Genomic DNA, 21,879 nt, shown 5'->3' on the forward strand with positions numbered 1-21,879 from the left:
TACTTTTCAGATGATCCCTAAACTTCTAGAAATCTAGCGCAATGGAGAGAGTGCAGGACTTGCAGCAAGAACCTGGGTGCAAATTGCTGCTCTGTCAATTAATAGCTCAAATTCCAGCCTATTATTTAGTGGTACTATGGCCATTGTGTTAGTTACATTTCTTTGAACCTTGTTTTAATCTATAAATTGAGAGAATAAATACTCCATAACATAGTAGGGAGGACTCATATCTTCCCAATAATGTAGAACATTTAATAAAATTTGCATCCTCCTCTAACCCATGCCTTCCCATTGTCATAATGCTACAGACTTTAATCATAGCCTCACTTAAAACACAAATCCATAGGATTCTTCATATTTGGAATTTGACAAAACTAAGTTATCCTAGACTAGTGGTTCTTCATCTGTGATTTTTTTTCCCCCAAGGAATATTTGGCAATGTATAGAGATATTTTTGGCTGCCACAATTGGTGTGTGGGGCGGGTGCTACTGGTATTTAGTGGGCAGAGGACAGAGATATGTTAAATATCCTATAATACACAAGACTGCTCCACACAAAAAGAATTATCTGGGCCAAAATAGCAATAGTGCTAAGTTTGAGAAACTCGACTCTAGAGTAATGGTCCATGGGAGAGACCAGCTTCTTGCAGATCCCATTACCCAATTCATTCCAGCATGTGTGTGTGTGTGTGTGTGTGTGTGTGTGTTACCAGAACAGAAGGTGGGAGAAGTAAGAGGAAGTCAGGGTAAAGGACTGGAAGATACCAGCAGAGGGCTGTTTCCCACAGCATCTCTGTTTAGAAAATCCTACTTTCCCTTCCAACTCTCCAAAAGCCCAGCTCAAGTCTTGTATTTTCTGGGACATTTTCCCTGAGCACCCAAGGATTCAATTTTCCCTCCCTTGACCTCTCAAGATTAGATTGCTGATTTGTAACTTAAATCGTATACATCCAAGAAGTCCCTGCCTTCACATTTCACACATATACTATACACATTAAGAACTGAGCAATTAGGATTCACATCTTCTTAAGGTGGTTTACAAAATGGCAAAGGAAAGTGTGCATTCATGCATTCGTGGCATATCTCTGGTGAAGGCTGTTTTGAAGCTTCTTTTGAAAGTGGCTGCTAATGGATTGATAATTGGTTCCCTGGCTTCCTTAAGAAGTGTGAAGCATTCTGCCAGCCTGTCAACAAAGCATGAAGTATTGTGCAAACCACCATCAGTTATTTGTATCTTCCTTCCCATTGTATCTCTTGTGGTGGAAGAATAACTGGACAAGATTGTATGGGAAATGCTCTCTATTCTTTTGTAAGGAAGGAGGTAAAATGGGCAAAGCTTCTGGAAGGTAAAGAATATGTGCAGCCTGGCCAAAGTTTTCCCACCATGATAGCCAGAATGAGCAAATTTCCTAGGCAGAGAATGAACAACTCTGAATCCAATGCATGGTGCTCAGCACAGGGAAGACAGGCGGTCAATAGCTTGAATGGATGGAAAGTGGTATTACTTCCCATTGATTTTGAGCATGGGTCCCTGAAGATGTGAATTAACTAAGGACCAGAGAGTAAGAGCAAAGAAGCTGGTTCCATCTTTTCTTTCAAAACGTTTTTCACTGTGAGATAAATCATCTTCTTAAAAACCTAAATTAACAAAAGACTATCTATTGAGCATCTACTACTGTGAGGGCAGCTCGAAAGCCAACAAAATGATTCTGAAGTCTCTGCTTGCTACAGAAAATGTTTTGGAACATGAAGGAAGAGTGTATTTGTGTATTCTTGGCAGGGTAATTCCCTAGTAAAGAGTTGAAGAAAATATTTCAAGAGAAGAACAATATAATACTTTGCATCTATTCAGGCAACTTCTCAAAGAAATTTGAGCCATTGAACTAATATCCCCAATCCCCTTCTAGCTCTCAATAAGGAAAGGGCAATGTTGTTTGCCAAGTATTGTATTAATATTTATTGTGACTAATGTATTATAAAATTTAGGGCACTTATGCTGACTTTTGCCAGAGGAGGTTTTGTATGTACATTTATAAGCACTTTATAAAACACAGAGACCAACCTTATATTTTATATTTTTATAGACGTTTATAGGTATTGTCCCTTTTCTATTGATAACACTATAATATATTTGATCTAGAGTTAACAGCAGAACACCAAAGTTTAACACTGTCCCCCAACCAAAGTATGACCTGCTCTATAACGATCCACTTTCAAAGTAGCTTCCAGGTACTTATTGTGGAAAATGTGAGGACTATTCATGTCGTAGTGATCTTTTTCTATAAATATGATCATAGAGGTTTAGAATTTTTGGAGCCAGAATGGCGTGTTACCCTATTGGATAGGTCAGTACATGAAAATCCAGAGAGAAGATGCCTGGCTTTAGTCACAAAGCTGAGCTAGAACTAAGAACCTGGTCTTCAGATTTTGACACCAAAGTCATCTCAGTGCACCAGGCCTTTCTTATCACCATACTTTCTTATCAGCACTTGAACTATGAGCTCTCTGAGGGCAAAGCCCAGGACCTATAAAAGCATCAGCTTGCCTGCTGGGTACTCAGTAGAGAGTGGGCAGATGGAAGTCCCTCACTTTGTTGAAATGCAAGTGTGACCTGGCTATATGCTGCAAAGGCATGGGGCCAGTTCATTCCCTCTGGCTTCCTCCATGGAAGCCAGCATCCCTGAGATTCAAGCTGTGTCCCGTTACTCTCCAATGTCCAGACACACTTGCATGATGGAAGTGCCTGGGGATGTCATCCTGCTCTAAACCAGAATTGTCTAGAAGAAGAAATGCCATGTCGTCTCCCCAGAGTACCTGCTTAGCTTTCATCCATAAGCCTCAGGCCCCTCATCCTTGTTTTAAACCACAGGGAGCACTGACACGTACTTGTCGAGACAGCCCTATCCTCTTTCCTTCTCAGCTGTTTGCAAGCAGTGCCCAGCTCATTGGAGGCTGCCAGCCCTGCTTGTGAACACCAAGGGCCTGCTGGGCAGCACTTCAAGGTATTCTGCCCTTGGTAAAGGTTTTACAAGGATGTTCTAAACCTGCTCCTAAGAGCCAAAGAGCCAAGTAAACTCTTGGAGGGGTCAAGCAACAGTCCCTCAGCTGGCATTCTGCTACCTGCTTCTTTCAGCTTGAGGGACAGTGAACCTTATCCTGGTCCTAAGAGGCTGGCTGGTTTTGCTTCCCATGTCAATCCTCCCAGCTCTTTGTCACAGAAGCTAGATTCTCCTCCATTTCTCCCTGCCTTGTTTTATCTAGATGGATTGAAGAGATTAAGCCCCCATGGCACCTGGGGCTCCCACTGTGTGTACCTTTATCTTCTCAGGCCCTGCCTCTACAGAGCCCTGCCCCGTGCACCCGTCCCTGGGCTTGGTCTCTGCAATGGACAGAGCCTTTGTGTTTGCCTGCCCTGAGCTGCTCCCTGCTCCTCCAGGTCCTTGTGGCTCCCAGCATGCTACGCGGCTAATGCTGTTGGGCTCTATATTCTAACCACAGTGGGGAGCAGAGATGGGCAGATATCATTCAATTTTTTTTTTTCAATAAGGGTGATTTGTTCAATGTGTATTTAAGGGTGATTTGATCTTTAAACCTCTCAAGACTTTTTACATAAATAAACTCAAAAGTCATGAAAATGCTTTGTCAGACAAAGTGATTTTTGTTTCATTTAGAAAGTATAATCACCATGGTACATCCCAACTCATCAACTCATACACCAAACTCTCAGTCATCACAGAGACCCTGACAGTCTCCCAGGCTATTCCTCTCCCAGCCCCGAGGGATAACCCATCTCTAGTGTGCAGAGCTCAAGACCCCAAGTAACACACTGAGCCGGGGGAAGGATCTGAGGATCAGGATGCCTGTCTTTCCCTGAGAGAAGCACATGGAAAGAGATGGAGAAGGTGGAGTGACAAGGGATGGGAGAAGACGTGACAGCCCAGAGAAGCTGGAAATTTTGATTTCCCAACAGAGACCATGCCTGGGCCTCCCTTGGCTATACACAGCCCCTCATCCTTGCCAATCCCGCTGCGACTGAAAATTTAAGATGTCATTTGTGCTGCAAAGTATGGTCAGGTCATCCAAGAGGAAGGAAGAAGGGCTTCTTTGTTATCTCTACAGAACAGACCACTCAACACCAACCCCTTCCCCAAAAGATCAACAGTCCAAAGATAGCTTGATCTCTTATCCCTCCCTAAATCCAATATGAGATGAAGCAATTTTGGGAAACTGTTTATATCCTGGCAAGGCCAGTTTCCCACAGCACTGAAGGTTGGTGGTGTCTACAATCTTACAAACTTGCCAGTCCCTTCCACCTTGCTTGATTAGATGGTGCCAGTGGTGGCAATGAGGGTGAGTAGGAAATGTCTGGGTCTGAGCCTGGTGGGCTAAGCCCCAGTGGTATCTCCTTGCTCTTAAGGATCACCAAGAAGGGTAAGATGGCATTGAAGAACATCACCCAATGTCAAGAGCACTTGTTCTCAGTGCTATAGTCGACTTTGCCTGCCAGAAATGAGGACCCCACCAGCAACGTTCCGAGGAGTAGAATAAACCAACCAGTGTGCAGCTTTTGTTACAACCTGCAAGGTTCCCAGGGATGGGGCCCCTGGACTAGCTAGGAAATGGGCCCCTGCCTCTCGGTGAAGACCCTGGCGTGGCCTCCTCCCTGCTCACTTACACACGCAGCCTGGCTTCTTAGCCGACCATTGGTTATTCTTTTGGCATGTGATTGCCTTCTGTCCCACCAGCTCGAAGGCGGGCTGGCACTCAAACTTGAGTGTGTCACCGTGGCGAAACCGGGAGCCTTCCCTCCGGCCATACGCAGGTATGCCAGGGTCACCGCAACTGCCCTGCTCGATCTCTGAAAGACAGGAAGATGAGAAAACAGAGACAAAAGGTGACTTTATACCTCTCTTGGAGCTGAAGGTCCACATGACATGCTCTGCTGCTCTTCTGCCATAAGTCAGTGTTCAGAGTGACACAGGTAGGATTCAATGTTCTTATAAGGAATGAGGTTTGTGAGAAATCCTGCAATGTCCTGTTTCATTGCAGCATCCTAGGATGAATGGGTTTCCAGCTATCAAGTGCCTGAGACTCTGTGTCCACATAAAGTGTTCTAGATGCTTGGATGTTTTGACCCCTTATCCCTCCCTAAATCCAATATGAGATGAAGCAATTTTAGGGAGAAGGTGGGTCTACATTCTTCACAGGTTACCTGTCCCAGGAGCAACAAGTTCCACAGCATTAGAAGTCTTTGGAGACTTCCTCACTGAACCTGATCTTGCATCTGAACTGCTAATGTCACATGACAGATCTCAAGTACAGTCCATTTCTGAGCAGCAAAGGCAAGTGCAAGACGACACAGCAGTTGAGGCTTTGCTCCCTGTCTTTTTCTCAAACCAGAGATTAATTGAGAATAAATGTTCACTGCCTGCTGACGTGGAAGCACCTTCATGGAGATGTTTCCTTAATTCAATTTGAGATGGTAGCAGGTAAAATGAAGCAAATGACTCACTGAGTATGCTTTGAAAGTTCACTTGAGTCAACAGTGGTGAGTCAGACATGGAGTGGGTTCTCTGAGACAGCTCTGGGGGTCCTGAACCCAGTGGGCATGATGGGCTGGCTACCTCACTGGAGAGGCAGTCAGGACTCAGACGCTTCTGGAAAGGAGTATGTCCTGGCCAAGCCTCTGGAGCTTCCCCTGGAGTCACCTCCACTTCCACTCATGCTGTGCTTAATGCTGTGAGAGATGGACAAGGAGGGGGTGGTGGAAGGGAGGAGGAAGAAGAGGGAAGGAGAGAAGCTCTGTTTCTGGGGGAGGAGCTCTGTTTCCGGGGAGAAGGGCGTCCTGCAGGACAGACAGGAAGTCATGAAGCCAGTGCTAGACAGTGAGGTGAGGACTGTATGAGTCCTGCGATTTGGGAGAGAGGGGCCCAGAGTCATCAGGGGAGTTTTTTGGACACCTACCCAGGATTCTCAGGACAAAGGGACCCTGCCTGTTCTGTAGACACCATCATGGGATGTCAGGCACCACAGTCCCTGAAGTTGGTGTGTGTGACCCTGACAGGGATGATTCTGCAAAGGCTTTCCTACCACACTGTGGGGCTTCTGTGGGCTGGTCAGAGTTGCCATCAGCTCCAGGCACTGCCCTTTATGGACGGGCTCTTGACTGTTGCATTCATGTTACTGCAAAATGAAGGCTGCCAGCTTTGTGCTGAGAGCAGACAGGACAAGGTATTCTATGGCTGGGGTTGTGTGTGTGTTAGTGTGCGTGTGTGTGTGTGTGTGTGTGTGATCATCTAAGTCGAGCAACAAGGGTCCCCTCCTTTGTGCAGGGGAGTCTGTGTGACCATGTGCCAGGTGTGAGGCATCTCAAATGTAAGTCAGCCCACTTGCCTCTCACCTCACATGTGCCCCAGCCTCACCCTCTACAAGTACGCCTGCTGAAAACATAGCTGAACCCCCTCTGAAGCTGGCTTTGCTCAGGCTCAGGGATGGGGGAGGGGATACACTGAGGCATTCCAGGAACATGGTCCCTTTGCTCCAGGTCCCAGAGCTCCAGGGCATCTGAAGGAAAGAATAAGGGGCCCCTGTGATAAGTCAATGTGGAGAAGCAAGCAGCAGGACCCACCTGCCTCCAGATGTCCCCAGATATGCTTTCTGGGATATAGCCTGGGGTGTGAGGGCTGTCACTGCAGGCATTTTGAGACCTGGTGAAAGTTACACAGCATTTGAAGCCAGAGCTGGATCCTTCCTGCTGCCAGGGGCAGAACCCAGATATAAGGTTTCCTAGCGAGGCCCTACCATTGCTGTAGGAGATATGCATGTGGGGTACGTGTGCCTGTGTTCCTGCCCACAGCAGCTAGTCTGTGATTGGCTTAAGACAAAGGGAATACTAAGGGGGATGAAGGAATCTGCCCAGCCTTCCCATTGTGCAGGCACAGCCCTGCGCACATGCCCACATCCACCCACCCATCACTTTCTCCTACCATCATTCAATCACAGGCACCCACTTAAGCACAATGCAATGAGCACCTATCGTGTGCCAGTTGTTTTGCTAGATCCTTGACATCTGGACATGGTCTCTGCCCTCAAGAAATGAACAGACAAAGAAACAGGTGTTTATGATACAGGGGATTTGTGCTGTGGATGCACATAGGAGAAGCACCTAATTCAAACTTGGAGGATCAGTCTGGAAATAGGGTGTGGAGAGTGGAAGTACTAACCTCATCTCCAAAATTTCGAGGGGCACCAAAATCTCAGTTATCATGACAAATAATATCTTAGTGCAATATTTTTTTTAGAAAATCACAATTAATGCCATAAATCCAGTTCACAATGAAGAAAAATACCAACATTTAAAATAAAGCCTGGATCCAACCCTATGCTCAGATGACTCACCTCACTGGTCTCACCATAGTCCCAGCACTGTCAGAGCCTGTCTTTGATTCAAATGTAGATGTGTTTTAACATGGACATTTCACATTAATATTATTTTTTAAAACAATTTGCATTAAGTGTTATATATCTTAATTGTTGCGTTTTTTTCCCCCATCACTTAAATTTCGTGCCCATGAGTGCCCTGCTCACCTGACCCTAGTCCCAGTCCTGGGTCAGGAAAGGCTTCTTGCAGGATGTGGTGTCCAGGCTGAGGCCCTAAGGCTGTGGTGGAACCAGGAAGGTGAAAAGGAACAGCAGGAGAGAAGGAAGGGCCTTAGATGGAGGGAAGAACCCTTGCCCAGTTCCAGAGGTAAGACTGTTTGTAGGACTGTGATATAGGAGTGACAGTAATTACCCAATAGTTATTGTCACAGCTAACGTTTAGTTATATAACTAAGTGCCTGGTCTTGGCACTTGGGTGTACCCTCACTGAGACAAGAATGCAAGAAGAGGTATAGATAGGTCTGAATGGAATCGTCAGTAGGAGATGCTGAGTTTTAAGGTACTAGTGGGACCTCCAAGTAGAAATATCTAGTAGGAAGTAGCTACATGGGTCTTAAGTTCAAGAGAGAAGTCTGATCTAGAAATTCAGCTCGTAGATTGTAAAAGAAGCCATGAGAAGGATGAAATGACCCAAGGAGAGTGAGAAGGGATGTTGGTCCAGGACAGGACAGTTAGGGACAATGTAGGGACTAGCAGAATGCTAGACTGGGAGAGTGGGGTCACAGGAGCTTAGAGAAGAATGAGTTTCAAGAAGATCAAAAGCCTTGAATTCTGCAGGGAAGTTTATATAGGATTGTAAAACAGGTTAGCAAAAAGAGGTCACATTTATACTGTCAGGATTGTGTGTACTGATGAGGCCAACACCCAACAGGAGAAGAGAAGGTGATACCACTCTATCCAGAGAAATTAGGTAGCAGCTCATGAGGCATATGGCCTGGGTGGGAGTGGTTAAAGTAGTTTAGTACAGGGGAAACTTGACCATATTGAAATGCTAGAGAAGAATAAAGGGGTGGGAGGAAAGATGTATTGAATGGTTAGCTGACGATTTAGAGGAGAAGGGGGTCCCTACAGGGGCTCCAGAGAAGGAGAGAGGCATGGGACTGAGAGCACACATTAGAGACCACAAGGGATGCTCCTTCCCTCAAGACCGCAGTCAAGAGGGAAGAAGTGGTGGCAGTGAGTTTTCAGGTAGGATGGCAGGAGACCAAGGGAGATCCTGTGATGACACAGGCTCTATTTTCTAAGTGGAGGAGGTCACAGTCTTTGCTGAAGGTGAGGGACAAGTCATGGGAAAACAACTTGAGGAGAATGTCTGAAGCTGTCACTCTGGAGAAGAGGAAATCATGCCTAGATGGATTAAAATGCACCTCTGGGGCCCACTGAGGGTGCAGATGACTCATTTATAGGGATACCATCAAGCGGGGCTATATGACTTGTCCCAACAGCCTTTGACCACTCGATTCCTGTAGAAGTAGAGGAAGGGGTAGGAGGATTGACTGAGTGAGGGGGGATTGGGCTTAGAGAAATGGAAGACAGTGGGGCAAAGGAGCTGAAGACGTTGTTCAAAAGAATGGCCAAAGTGTTATCCAAGGGGCTTAGGATGAAGAATGAAAGAGGTGAAGGGACCAGGGGGCGATAGGGGAAATAGGGGTTGGGAAGGGATGATGGGCAGGAGTAGAGGGAGTGTCATGTGAAAAAGCTGAAGTATGTGGAGTTGAGATTTCAGAGGTGCTTGATGATGAGGTCCAGCTGCAGCCAGGGTGAAGTACACTGAAAGAAAGTGAGAAGGTCAAGGCCTGAGAGGCAAGGTGATGGCAAATAGGGAGGAGGAGACCAGTGACAGTGATGAGGAGGGGTAGAAAGTGTCAGAGCTGGAGACAGCATAAGGTCAAAGGGGAAGGGGTTTACACGTGGGTGGAACAGCATTGGCGAGCGAGCATACGAGCCCCACTCAAGGTGAAGTTCATTCGGCATGGGGAAGTGAGCTTCTAGCACTGCAGAGGGCTACAGGGTCATGGTGACCTCATGGGAACTCAGGTTAAAGGGAGCATTTGGCAAAGAGTTCCAAGGCATAGGGGGATGTGTTGCCCAGAGAACCAAGATTGGGGAGAAGGAAGAGGAAGAACAGAGCAGGGTGGGGTGAGAGTTTGGGAGCTCCTTCCAGGAAGGCAGACGGGGCTACTGGCTGGCTTCTGTCCCTTTGATGCCTCCTGTCCTGGCCTAAGCCTTCTCTCCAAGCTCAGAGTCAACTCCTGCTGGAAACACAGGGACCAAGGTCCCTGTCTTTCTGTAAAGGGCTCCCTGTGCTCTACTGGCCTGCCTGAAAGGTGTTTGATCTGACACTTCTGGTCAGGTGCTGACCAAGTCTGACGTCAGGACCCAGAATTGCAAATAGATAAATGGATTTTGACTTCAGAAAAATCACACATGCAATTTCCTGTTATCTGGTTTAATATAATTCCGTTTTATGAACGTTGCTCCTGTCTCTCCCCTTTTGCCTACCAAAAGCAAACTGGAAAACACGAGATGATTGCTTCTAAGATGCCTCAGAAGTCCATCATGACTGAGCTCTGCCACTCAGCATATTTGCTTTCCCCTTTCTCGGCTGTTTTATCCCCATCATCTGTGATCAACCTCACTCTTCTCCCCAGGTTTTTCCATTTCTAATACCAAATTGGAATTGTCTTTTATGAAAATGTCTGTACAGAATGGACTGTATCATGTGGTTCTATAAATTCACTATTTGATGTGCTCCAAGAGGGGAGGCACTGCTTGGAGGAAGATGAGGATTTGCTGCCTTTCACATGAGGCTGGGAGGCTTCACTGGCTCCTTCACTAACTCATTGTTCCCCTAGCCTGAGCTTCCTCTCCTTTTCCGTTGGCATGACTAACGCCTTGCATTAACAGACTTTGGTTTAAAATGTTACCTCCTCCAAGATATTTTCCTTGACCATACATCTTAGATCTTAGACGTTTCCCTTTTACTTTTCTTTCTTTGCACCCCATTCTTTTTATTTTTTCTTTTGAGACAGGGTCTTGCTCCGTTGCCCAGACTGGAGTGCAGTGGTGCTATCACAGCTTACCGCAGCCTCGAACTCCTGGGCTCAAGCAACCCTCCCATTTTTGGCACCCTATTCTTTCCCTTTATAGCAATGATGCCCCTTGTAACTACCCATCTGTTCATTCAACAAGTATTTTATTGGTTACTGTTCTAGACATTGGGGGTATAACAGTGAATAAAAGGATGAAAATTTGTTCTTCTGGAGCTCTGGCTGGGCATTGGGCACAAGATGATTCACCACCCAGCCTCCCTCACTCCCACCCCATAGAATGTAAGTCCCATGAAGGTAGGCATCCATTATGTATCTTTGATCACAGTGTACATAGCACTTAGCACAGTCCCTGGAACACACGGAATACTCTGTTTAACGTATGAGCTCAGCTAACATTTTGCATGGAAACTTTGCCAAATGCCACACTAAGCACTAAAGGTACAGCGTTGCCTGCCCCACAGCCCCTGCCCCTGGAGAACTCATAGTCAGGTGGGTAATTCCAATACAAATGACAAGGGCAATGGAGAGGATGTAGACCTGACCACATGACTTGGGTGACAGCAGAAGGGGTAGCTCAGGCCTCTGGCTGAGAGCACTGGACAGGTTTCTTAGAGGTTGTTCAAATCTGGGAGTCAGCCTGGATTCTGCCTTGTCCTTCTCCCTCAGCTCTCCTTAGTCCCCTCCTGTTGACTCCTCCTCCCACATACCCAGAACCCTCTGCTTTCCACCCCGTCTCTCTCTGCCTGAGTTCAGCCCTTGCAGCTCCTCATCTGGGTGCCAGTAGCAGCCTATGGTTCCCCTGGCTCTTCCTTCTATTTCATACTCTACAAAGCAGCACAAGAAAGAAAAATCTGATGATTACCATCCCCTGCTCATTGATCCTTTCACAGCTTCCCCAAGTCCCCAGACTAAAACCCTAACTCCTCAGCATGGCAGGGCCCTGGCCTACCCCTCCCACCCAGCCTGCTCTTTGGCCATTGGCGACCTTGAGATGCACACGGCACGGTACTGGGTGATCTGTAGGGAGGTGGAATAGTGCAGTGGCGAGAGCTCTGGCATCACAAAGCCTAGGATCTAAATCCTGGCTCCGATACTAAGGAACAGACCTTGGGCATGTGACTTATTTTCTCTGAGCCTTAGTTTTGTCATCCGTAAAATGGAAAGGGTAATAATAACAAGGTTGTTGTGAGGATTAAATGAGCTTCTGTACACAAGATAATTGTCAAAATGTCCAGCATGCAGTGTGTAACCAGTGACTAGCCGTATTTCCTCAGTGTTATTGTTGCTGATGTTTGCAGAGCCCAACTGCCCTTCACACGGCTCTAACGTGGCACCTGCCATCCTCTCTTCCTGAAATGAACACCCTTTGCTTGTCTACCAGACAAAGAATTGTCTTTCAGCATTGGTGCAAGTGTGTTCCCATCTGGGACCTTCTTTCGAATCGCCAGGCAGCCTTAGGAGCTCCTCCTCTCTCGCTCCCAGCCCCCTTGGACATTTTTGTTGTTATAGCAACGGGTGCTGCAGTTTTGGGTGTGTGTTTCCCACTTAATTGGTAAGTTTCTTGAAGACTGAGCCAATGTTTTTTGAAATGTCTGTATCCCAGCTTTTCTAGTGAAGTGCAGGGCACAGAGAGGGGATTCAATAAACTTTTGAGGAATGATGAGGGGAGGATGGAGGAGAGGATGGAAGGAAAACAGGAGGAAAGGAGAAACGGAGGACAAGACTGTAGAGTTTACAGAAGAGCTAGAAGCTCACTGTGGTGGGAAGCTCAAATGATGGAGAGAAGAGGCCAGAGAAATGGTTGGAGGGAGACCCTGAAGGACCTGGTTTGATGAACAATAAGTCATTTAAGCTCCATCCTGTGGGTTGTCAGCTCCTCAGAGCCAGGGTCACATCCCCTCCACTCTTTGTATCTCCAGAACCAAGTCCAGTGTCTTATGCCTACTAAGTGCTCAGACCCGTTGTTGAATCAGCACAAACCCCTAGTGAGTGACCAGGACATCTTCGGTGCGTTAGGATCACCCTGTGGGCATGCCCAGATCACCTGGATTGCCTCATAACCACACTCCACTCTGCTTTTCTACTTCTGATGATGTGAAGGGCACCAGGAGGTGAGAGACCCCACATCTATACGTGTACCTATGGGGACTGTTGTGTTTTTCTGCACACGATTTCCACAAGTGGAATGGAGGTATGGCTGGATGAAGTGGGTGACATTCTTCCCTCCCCATCTCCTTCCTCCATAACACTGTCATAGGTCTGTCACCAGCCAAAGGAGGCTGGAAACAATGGACATGGAGGTAGCCTCCAAGCTGTCTGCGTTAGCCCCAAACTGAAGCTTACCATTTGCAAAAGCTATGTATTTAGAGAGTACATCTCATTGACAAATTACTTCCTACCAAATTTTAATGTGGTAACATCCTCTGCTGTTTGCCAGCCCAGTCTCCAGGGGTTAGAACAGGCTGGATCCCACTGGGACTTTTTGAGAAGAGGCAGCTGCTGCTTGTATCCAGCTCAACTTTGGCTCCCGGTGCCTGAAAAACTTTTAGAGGTATCATGGAAACTCAGCGAGTGTCTTAGGAACATGTTAGTGATATTTTTGGCCAAAGTTGGAATGTTTGGGCCTTCCAGTTTGTGGAAAAGTCAAGAAGTAGAGGTGTACCGAAAATAACAGAAGAGAGGCTGAAAATAGCCATGTGCTTGGCATCTGACAAGAGGAAGGGCGGTATCCTAGAGGGAGTGGTCAGTGATGCTGGTCAGCTGCCCTTGGCCTCCTTTGAAGTCTGCCTCCAACACCACCTCTTCCAGGGGCTCAGCAGTGCCCACCACTGGAGTGAAGTTCTGAAGAAGGGGATGTGGCACTGCCTGCAGAGAGCAAGTCCTGGCCCTCTTCTCCCCAACTTGCTCTCAGACTTTATTTTTACTGAGGTTTTAGCTTCAATCTTATCTGCATGTCACCTTTCTAAGCCTACCTGTTCCCTCTCTCAAGGATGTCTGACAAACTCCTTTTCATCCTTCAAGCAAGTCTCAGTTTCAAACATCACTTCCTCCAGGGAGACTCCCCTGATGCCCTTGAGCAAGATTCGCTGCCCCTCCTTTGTATTTCCTTGTCTTCTAACACTTGTTCTATGGTACTGAAAATGGACTATGAATTAGGTGAAGGCAGAGATTGTCTTGCTGTCCTTGTAGCCTCAGTGTTCTAAACATTGTCTGCAACACATCATAGGGCCTTAGAAAATGTTGCACAAACAGATGAGCTCATTTCTAACATGACTGCCCTGGACTGTTGGGCACCCCCTCTGCATAATCTCTACTGCCCTGCTTCTTCATGTCTGCAGGGTCCAGGTCCCAGCTTCTTCCTCCCCTGGGCCAGCCTCCCAGATTCAGCATTAAGCTGCCAGATTCCAGACTCCAGCAAGGAAGCAAGGAGACTTCCAGATTGATGCTAAAACTTGTTAGCAAGTTGTATGTAATTTTATAATGTTTCTGGTAAGTGCTAATTGCCTGTTCCTTAAATATTTCTTGTTCTACTAGGAAGCAAAGAAATTGCAACTACGAATGCATTTCCCACAGCTGGTCGCCCCCATGGAGGGAGACTGGATCAGAGTGCTCAGATATTGACAGATCAGGAGTCCCCTCCCCCACCCCAAGACCTGGGATTGTGACAAGCCGAACTGGAGAAATTTCTGGGAAGCAAATGCCCCAAATTTCCCACCAGGCTAATACTTTCAACAAGGAAGAAAGGATGATACTGGAGTGCCACCTGCCTGCCCCTAAGGTTGTATCTCTCTGCTCAAATTGGGACAGAGTGGGTATTGATGATGATGATGCAGCCAGGTGTGCCTAAGGAATGGGTGGAAATGATGGATATGGGAGGTCTCTGCCCTTGGATGCCTTATGCCATCCTATGGGAAACCTGCATCCCAGCTACGCGCCCCCACCACCCCCTGCCCATTCCTCAGTCGAGATGTCTATCCTGCGTGGAACTCCCCAGGAGTTGGAATAACAGGGGGCTAAAAAGGAGGAAGAGGTAATTCTGAAGCTTCAGGCAATGATGTAGGTTGGAAGAAGAGCTGCAGGTCTTGGAAAGCAGAGAAGGGAGTAAGCTTCCAACTGAGCATTTACTAAATGCCAGGCCCTATGCTGGGTGCTTCACTATACTGAGTCCTCATGAGACCCTGGAGAGATAACCATTCATGAGCCCCTCTTCACAGATTAGGAAATTCAGGCTCATTGATGAGGAGAGACTGGCACACAGGGAGTCAAAGGAAGATCCTGATTATAAGTTGGGTTTGCCCAACCACAAATCCTACAGGACAACAGAGAATGCATGGGCTCTTGGCATCTGTGCACTAGGTCGGTGGTAAAGTGGACCAAAAGGGAATCGAGAGGGTGCTGGGGAGGGTACCTGATTGTGACTGAGTAGATCCTCATTGCAATTTAATTCTACAAGCTTTTCTGAGCATGTGTTCTGTGCCAGGCACTGAATTAGGCCCTATATGACTGGAGAGATTTTTATCTTGAATGGATTCATAGAAACCAGAACTTGGTGGAATTATTATTATGGAGAACTTTGGATGTCATGTAGAAAATGTTATACTTTATCCTAAAATCAATGAGAAGTTGTCATATTTTTTTAACTAGGAGAGAATTGTGCCAGATTTGGATTCTGGGAAGATCACTGCTCCATGTGGCAGATGGGAGCGAGAGGACTAGAGCCAGAGATGCTGGTTAGGAAGACTCTGCTGTTATTCAAGTGAGAGGGGATGAGGGAGGGACTCAACTCAGCAGTGAAAGAGAAGTGGGACGTGGAAAACTGACAGAATCTGGGAATGGAGTCAGAGGTGGGAAGAGGGAAAAGGAGGAGGCAGAGATGAGGCCTAGGGATGGGATGGATGGTGGTGCTGTTGGTGAAGATGGGGTACACAGGTGTAGGTCATGAGCATGGGGGCAGAGATGGTGAGCTTGGTTTTGGATGGTGTTACAGACTGAACTTGTGTGTTCCCCCAACTCTCCCAAATTCCTGTATTGAGGCTCTTAACCCCTAGTGTGACTGTATTTGAAGATGGGGCCTCTAAGGAAGTAATTAAGGTTAAAGAGATCATAAGGACAGGGCCCCGATCTGAGAGGATAGATGTCTTTCTAAGAAGAAACACCACAAGGCTCATGCGCTTGCACGCTCTCTCTCTCTCTCTCTCTCTCTCTCTCTCTTTCTCTTTCTCTCTCTCTCTTTCTCTCTCCTGTGTATGCATGCACCCAGGAAAGCCCATGCAAGGCCATGGTGAGAAGGTGGCTGTCTGCAAGCCAGGAAGAAAACCCTCATCAAAAACCAAATTGGCCAAATCCTTAACCTTGGACTTCTAGCCCCTAGAACTGGGAGGAAACTGGGTGCTGTTCTGCCTTCTCTAGACACATGACCTCCTATTCTTAAAACAGTACAACCGTTATCTTTACCCCAGGGGACATCGTGGTATGACAGTGTTCGTGTAGGAAAGATGAGCCGGCCTCCTGTTATGGGGTGAACCGTGTCCCCCAAAAAGACTTGTTGAAGTTCTGACTCTGGTACCTATACATGTGATCTTATTTGAAAACAGAGTTGTTGCAAATGTAAACCACCCAGTCTTGGCATTTTGTTGTCAGCAGACTACACAGGTGGGTAGGTTTGAGACGGCTGAGAGGGAAGCCATATCAAAATGTGTAACAGGAAGACCGAAATGCAAGTAGAGAACAGATGTGGAAGTCACCAGAGTTTGGGTTGAGGCTGAAACCATGGAAGTACACATGATCAAACTGTGGAATGTTCTAGAATAAGAGGACCGAAGGCTAAGGATAGACTCTGAAGGGCAGTGAGGAGCCATGGAGGAGCTGTGAAGGAGCAGCCAGAGAGGTAAAAGAAAACCAGGAGGTGGAGGTGAGAGGAACCCAGGGAGCAGGATGGACAAGGACAGGGAATCACATCGGGGTGCCGGGGACTCAACCCACCCACCTTTTTACAGTAGAGGGGGCTCCTCACCAGGAGAGTGTGAGAACGATGGGCTTCACCCCTCAAACAAAAAGTCAAAGGTGGAAGGGGCAAAAACAAAAAACGTGGCCCACCCAATTTAGCCCCTTGAATTTTCACTGGGCCAGGTTCCAACGCACTGTGAGGCCTCCAGGCTCCTGCGAGCCTGATTCTGCCTCCTGCCACTTCTGGCTCCACGCCCTGCACTGAGGCCTTAGAGAGCCACCTCACTTCTCTGCCAGTCTGGGGAGGGAGGGCCCTAGGGAGTACTGGTGTAAGGCAGCGACCTAAACCCAGGGCCTGTCAGAGCATCTGGTGGCAGATCCAGGTGCCTGGCCTGGAGGACAGGAAATGTGGAAGATTTGGCTGGAGAGAAACTTTGGTGACATCCCCAGGGGAAGGCACTATCTCTACGCCAGACAATGTGCAAGGAACTTTGAGATCTCATTTCACTCTCTTAACAATGCTCTAAGATTGGCATTATTATTTCCATTGTACAAGTCGGGGAACTGAGGCTCAGAGAGATCACAAGACTCAAGGTTACACAGCTGGGACCACACTGAGATTTACTAGGTCTGGTGCAATTTCGGAGTCTGTGCCATTTTCTAGAATCCACTGCCTCTATGCACAGAACCTGACATAGTCCCTGTGGGTTTGCTATGTCTCTAAACACCCAGACTCCCCTTCCTAATTTGTCACGGCTCCAAGGAGAAGTCCTGTTGACACCTAGTCCGTGACCAGCATTCACATAGCGTATGCTTTATACCACATCGAGGCTGCTAGCTATTATAATCACAGCACCCATAACAAAAGCTTAGCCAGTACTGGCTGAGTGAAATGGACAAATGAACTTGTGAACAAAATCCCCAACCTCTGGTGACATGGAATCCAGGTTCATGATACATGGTCTGTTTGATTGGGGCAAAGCTTTGGCTTTTATAAAGATTTTATAAAGAATTGAAATTATGTAACCTTGGGAGGCTTCTGGGGCAAGGGGAAAATCCATGGGCTTCTGAAGCCAGGGAGACATGGGCTCAAATCCCAGCTCTGCTACTTTCCACACTTCTGTGTGACCTCAGGCAGATTACTTCACCCCTCTGAATCTCAGATTCCTCATCTATAAAATAGCAGCCATTGTATCCTTGTAAGCAATGAATGAGATGAAGTAATGTCTTTCAAGCCAGTGGTTAGCTATGAATCCTGTCTTAAAACAAGGCTTACAAAGAACAAAAGAGAAGAAAATAGAAGAAATAGAGGCAGAGTGGTCAGAATCCTCCATCCTGGGCATGCCCTGTCCTACCATAGAGGTCCCTGGAGGGTACCCCAGGTCTTTGCAGGACACTGTGAAAACCCCGAGATAATGAACACAAAGCTCTGGCACATAGCAGGGTTTCAACAAGTGTTACGTCCCTTTCTTTTCCAACAAAATCACACCAAACGCATCTAATTCCTCTTTCCCACATGAAAGCCCTTCAAATATCCGGACACAGCTCTCAAATCTCCCGAGTCCACTTCCTCTCCTGAATAAACATTCGGGGGCCATCATCATTTCTTACAGGAATTGCCTTAAATCCTCTCCTTATCTATCCAAGCTGAGGTCCCACATCTAAGCTCAATTATCTGGTGCCTGCTCAGGGCACAATAAAACACAACTAACTTCCTGGGATAAATTCCAGCAGCTAATTTTTTTAAGTCTTAAACCATGACTTGATATTTATTCCCATTTTATCTTTTCCTACTAATTTAGTCAACGACTCTACCCAACCCAGATCTTTCTGCACTCTGTTTGCTGACTGATATTGTCGTCCCTTTCAAGTTCACGCTGTTTACAGCTTATCCAAACCATTGGCAAAATATGGACAGATTAAGGGCATGTGGATGACATGGAATCGTTCCTCCCTGCTTTGGGGAACATTCACTGCTGAACATCCACAGAATTTCTGAAATGGGGGAAAACTTAGAAACTTTGCATTCATCTCCACTCCCCTTTTCAAAGTAGTGAGTGACAGGGCTTGGTCCTGAATCAAGGTCTCCTGATAGTTTTGTCTGGCGCTCCTCTCATAGCCCCACAGCTGCTGATGTATAATTTTATGCACTAGAACAGCCCACTCATTGAATTACCTGTGTATTGGCTCATTAGTCACTCACTAATTGCTTTGCAATTTGCAACATTTCTTATGTTCACATTTCTTAATCTAACCATCTTCACAGGACCTCTGTGACCCAGGTTGTATTATTATCTGTATTTCACAGATGAAGAAACAGATCTTGAGAAAGCCTCCATGATCTGCCATGGAGCTAGAAAGTGACAGAACCAGGATCTGCACACAGAGTCTAAGTATTTTCTGTCTGCTGTTCTGCCTTCCCTAGACACATAGCCTCCTATTCTTAAAAAATCTCAGTATAGCTGTCATCTTTACCCCAGGAGACATCACTGTATGACAGTGTAGGATGGGCTAGCCTCCTGTGATGGGGTGAGCTATGTTCCCCAATAAGACATGCTGAAGTTCTGACTTCTAGTACTTATAAATGCGACCTTATTTGGAAACAGAGTTGCTGCAAATGTAATCAAGTTAAGATGAGACCATACCGGAGTAGGGAGGGCCCTTAGTCTCATATATTGATGTCCTTATAAGAAGAGGACAGAGAGACACACAGGAAGGTATGTGATGACAAAAGCAGAGATTGGAGTGATGCAGCTACAGCCAAGGAACAGCAAGGACTCACAGCCACCACCAGAAGCTAGGAAGAAGCAGGGGAGGATTCTACCCAGAGTCGGGGCATGGCCCTGCTGAGCCTTGATGTCAGACTTCCAGGCTCCAGACTGTGAGAGAATAAATGTCCATTGTGTGAAGTCAGCCAGCCCAAGAACACGAATACACCTCCTGTGTACCTGTACCCAGTTTGGAAACAGAGTACAGGTCCTGGAGCAGGAGGAACCTATGGTACACTGGGGGTATGGTGTGTGAGCCACACTGAAGGGACACCTTCTCCCCGCTCCCTGGGCCCCTGTCTCCCTAGTAGCCACCTAGTCATTTTGAGGACTTTAGGCTCACTTTTGTGACAAAACCCTTTCCTGATCCCCTTTCAGACGTTCCTGAAAAGATGTCTGCTCCCTTCTCTGTGCTCCCACTGGCACTGTCCAGGCAGCTCTTCTGCATGCCACTTTGTTTGCTTTCCCGTCCATCTCACCACTAGAGCACAAGTCCCTTGAGGCAACGCCTAGACTTGATGTGTCTGTCCCTGTTGCGCTGGTCTAGTGTCTGGTGCCTAAGAGGGGCTTAACAGTAACCTGTGGATGGCTTCTCCTTCCATCTTTGTAGGGACTGGCATTAGCTGTTACCAGCCAAAGGGGGTTTGGAAGTGTTCAGAAGGATGATGTTGAGGGTATCTTCTGGGCCCCAGGTTTTGCAGTTCCCTTAATGCCTATTCTAAGCAAGAGATAAAGACTCTTGTCTGCATCTTTCTCAGGCCACCAACAGTGGTGTTTATCTGTTCCTAGCCCTATGCACAGAGTCACTCACTCATCACATGCTACCCAAATAGGGTAGCTTGGGAAGCTACTGTCCTCTCTAAAGATTTTAAAAATAAGTGACACCTCTTAAAAGTCTCCATGAACCAGGTATGAACTGGGGATGGAACTGAGGTGTGCATCTGATGCTGCGTGCCTAGTATTTTAAGTGTTTTATCCCAGATCATCCTCAAAACAACCAGAAGGGCCTCAGAACAAAGAGAGGACTGGGACTTAGAGAAGTGGAATAACACGCCTAAGGGGGAGGAAGCTAGTGCAGGGGAGAACCAGGATCCTAGGGCTGGGAGCGGTGGCTCACGCCTGCAATCCCAGCACTTTGGGAGGCTGAGGCAGGTGGGTCATTTGACGTTAGGACTTCGAGACCAGCTTGGCCAACATGGTGAGCCCCGTCTCTACTAAAAATACAAAAATTAGCCGGGCATGTTGGTGTGTACCTGTAGTCCCAGCTACTCGGGAGGCTGAGGCAGGAGAATCACTTGAACCTGGGAGGCAGAGGTTGCAGTGAGCTGAGATTGTGCCACGGCACTGCAGCCTGGGCAACAGAGTGAGCTCCATCTCAAGAAAAAAAAAAAAAAAAAAGAAAAATTCTGACTCCAAATCCAGACCCCAAGTCTCTGACTCCCAGGACACAGTTCATCTGGCTTGCCAAAACCAGTTACCTTCATAAGAAGCCTTGAATCCCAGGGAGCTGCCACTGCCATCAGTCTGGAAGAGGAGCCACATTTGATGATTGGTGCTGACAATGAGATCCGGGACCGATGTACCTGTCAGGCTGGCAGGAGAGAGATATTTAGAGGTATGCTCTCCACCATGACACCCGAATAGAATGACTGCCTGACCGATGATATCTAAAGGACTATCCAGGATCCAGGCTCACTTGGGCAAATTCTGGGCCCCACTGTGTTTCCGACATTGAAGCCCAGCAGCATGCTCTCCATATGCTGGGAAGACTCATCCTGTCTCTCCCTCAGCCATGGGTAGAATCTCATGGGTTGAATCCCAACTTTTACTCCCTAGCCCAGACCCTTGGGTTCACAAGGGAGATCTGTGTCCTTACTTGCTCAGGGGACAGGGATAGTTAGAGTCAAATCCAATCAAGGGGGTATCTACATTCTTGCAACTTTTGATCTTTTGTGTGACCTGTATTGCAGAAAAGACCTCCCCTACCCCCACCTCCTTGCTGTCTTTATGTGGGTTTCCCCTCACAGAAACCGATTTCCACAGTTGGAACCCAAGTCATTCTTTCAATGAACCATCTCCTTCCACTCTAGGATTAGGAAAAAGGCTTAAAGTACAGTCATTATCTGAGGGCCACATTCTTTTTGAAGAAGAGGGTTTAAGCATGGGTGCGGGGGGAGGGGGGATTCAATTCAGAATCCCAACCCCAAGCACCTACCCATGTAAGATACTGTGCTTATCAATTTCCTACCCATTATCTCATTTAATGGCCCCGCTGCCAGGAAGGTAGGGGTTGTCAGTCCATAGTACATATGAGAATACGGAAGTGCAGAACGGGCAGTGGGTTCCCCAAGGTCAACCTGATACAGTGGCAGAACTAGGAGTCCCCTGTGCAGGTTGGGATTTCCAGAAGAAATCCAACCTCATCATTTTGTTGAGATCAGATAAATTACCAGCACAGATGGAGGCAGGGGGTTGTGGAGTGGGCAATTGAACTAATGAGTCCTAATCTCTGCTTCACCCAGGGCCTCAGAGCTTGGGAGGCTGTCAAGTCGGCTGCAAAGAGGTCATCACACCATGGGGGATATGGAAGTGGAGCTGGGATAGAGCACCTGGGATCCAACAGCTTGGCCTGTGTGATGTCCCTGAGCCTGGGCTCTGACAAGCTGAGTAAG

General features: G+C 47.2%; 1 protein-coding gene across 7 annotated transcripts in view; it reads right to left on the bottom strand.

Moving 5' to 3' along the window:
* CSMD2 (CUB and Sushi multiple domains 2) overlaps nucleotides 1-21,879 on the bottom strand; it is a 649,640-nt gene that overhangs the window by 248,978 nt on the left and 378,783 nt on the right. For 6 of the 7 annotated variants that reach the window (XM_021939203.2, XM_031666818.1, XM_031666815.1 and 3 more), the window contains 2 exons: nucleotides 20,686-20,798; nucleotides 4,676-4,858 (listed from right to left, as the gene is read on the bottom strand). The exons of the other annotated variant lie outside the window; for it this stretch is intronic. In XM_021939203.2, the coding sequence (XP_021794895.2) occupies nucleotides 4,676-4,858; nucleotides 20,686-20,798 (296 nt within the window). The remainder of the gene's footprint in view (nucleotides 1-4,675; nucleotides 4,859-20,685; nucleotides 20,799-21,879) is intronic. 7 annotated transcript variants of the gene reach the window in all.

This window comes from Papio anubis, chromosome 1 (assembly GCF_008728515.1).
Source record: "Papio anubis isolate 15944 chromosome 1, Panubis1.0, whole genome shotgun sequence".
Taxonomy (NCBI): Eukaryota; Metazoa; Chordata; class Mammalia; order Primates; family Cercopithecidae; genus Papio; species Papio anubis.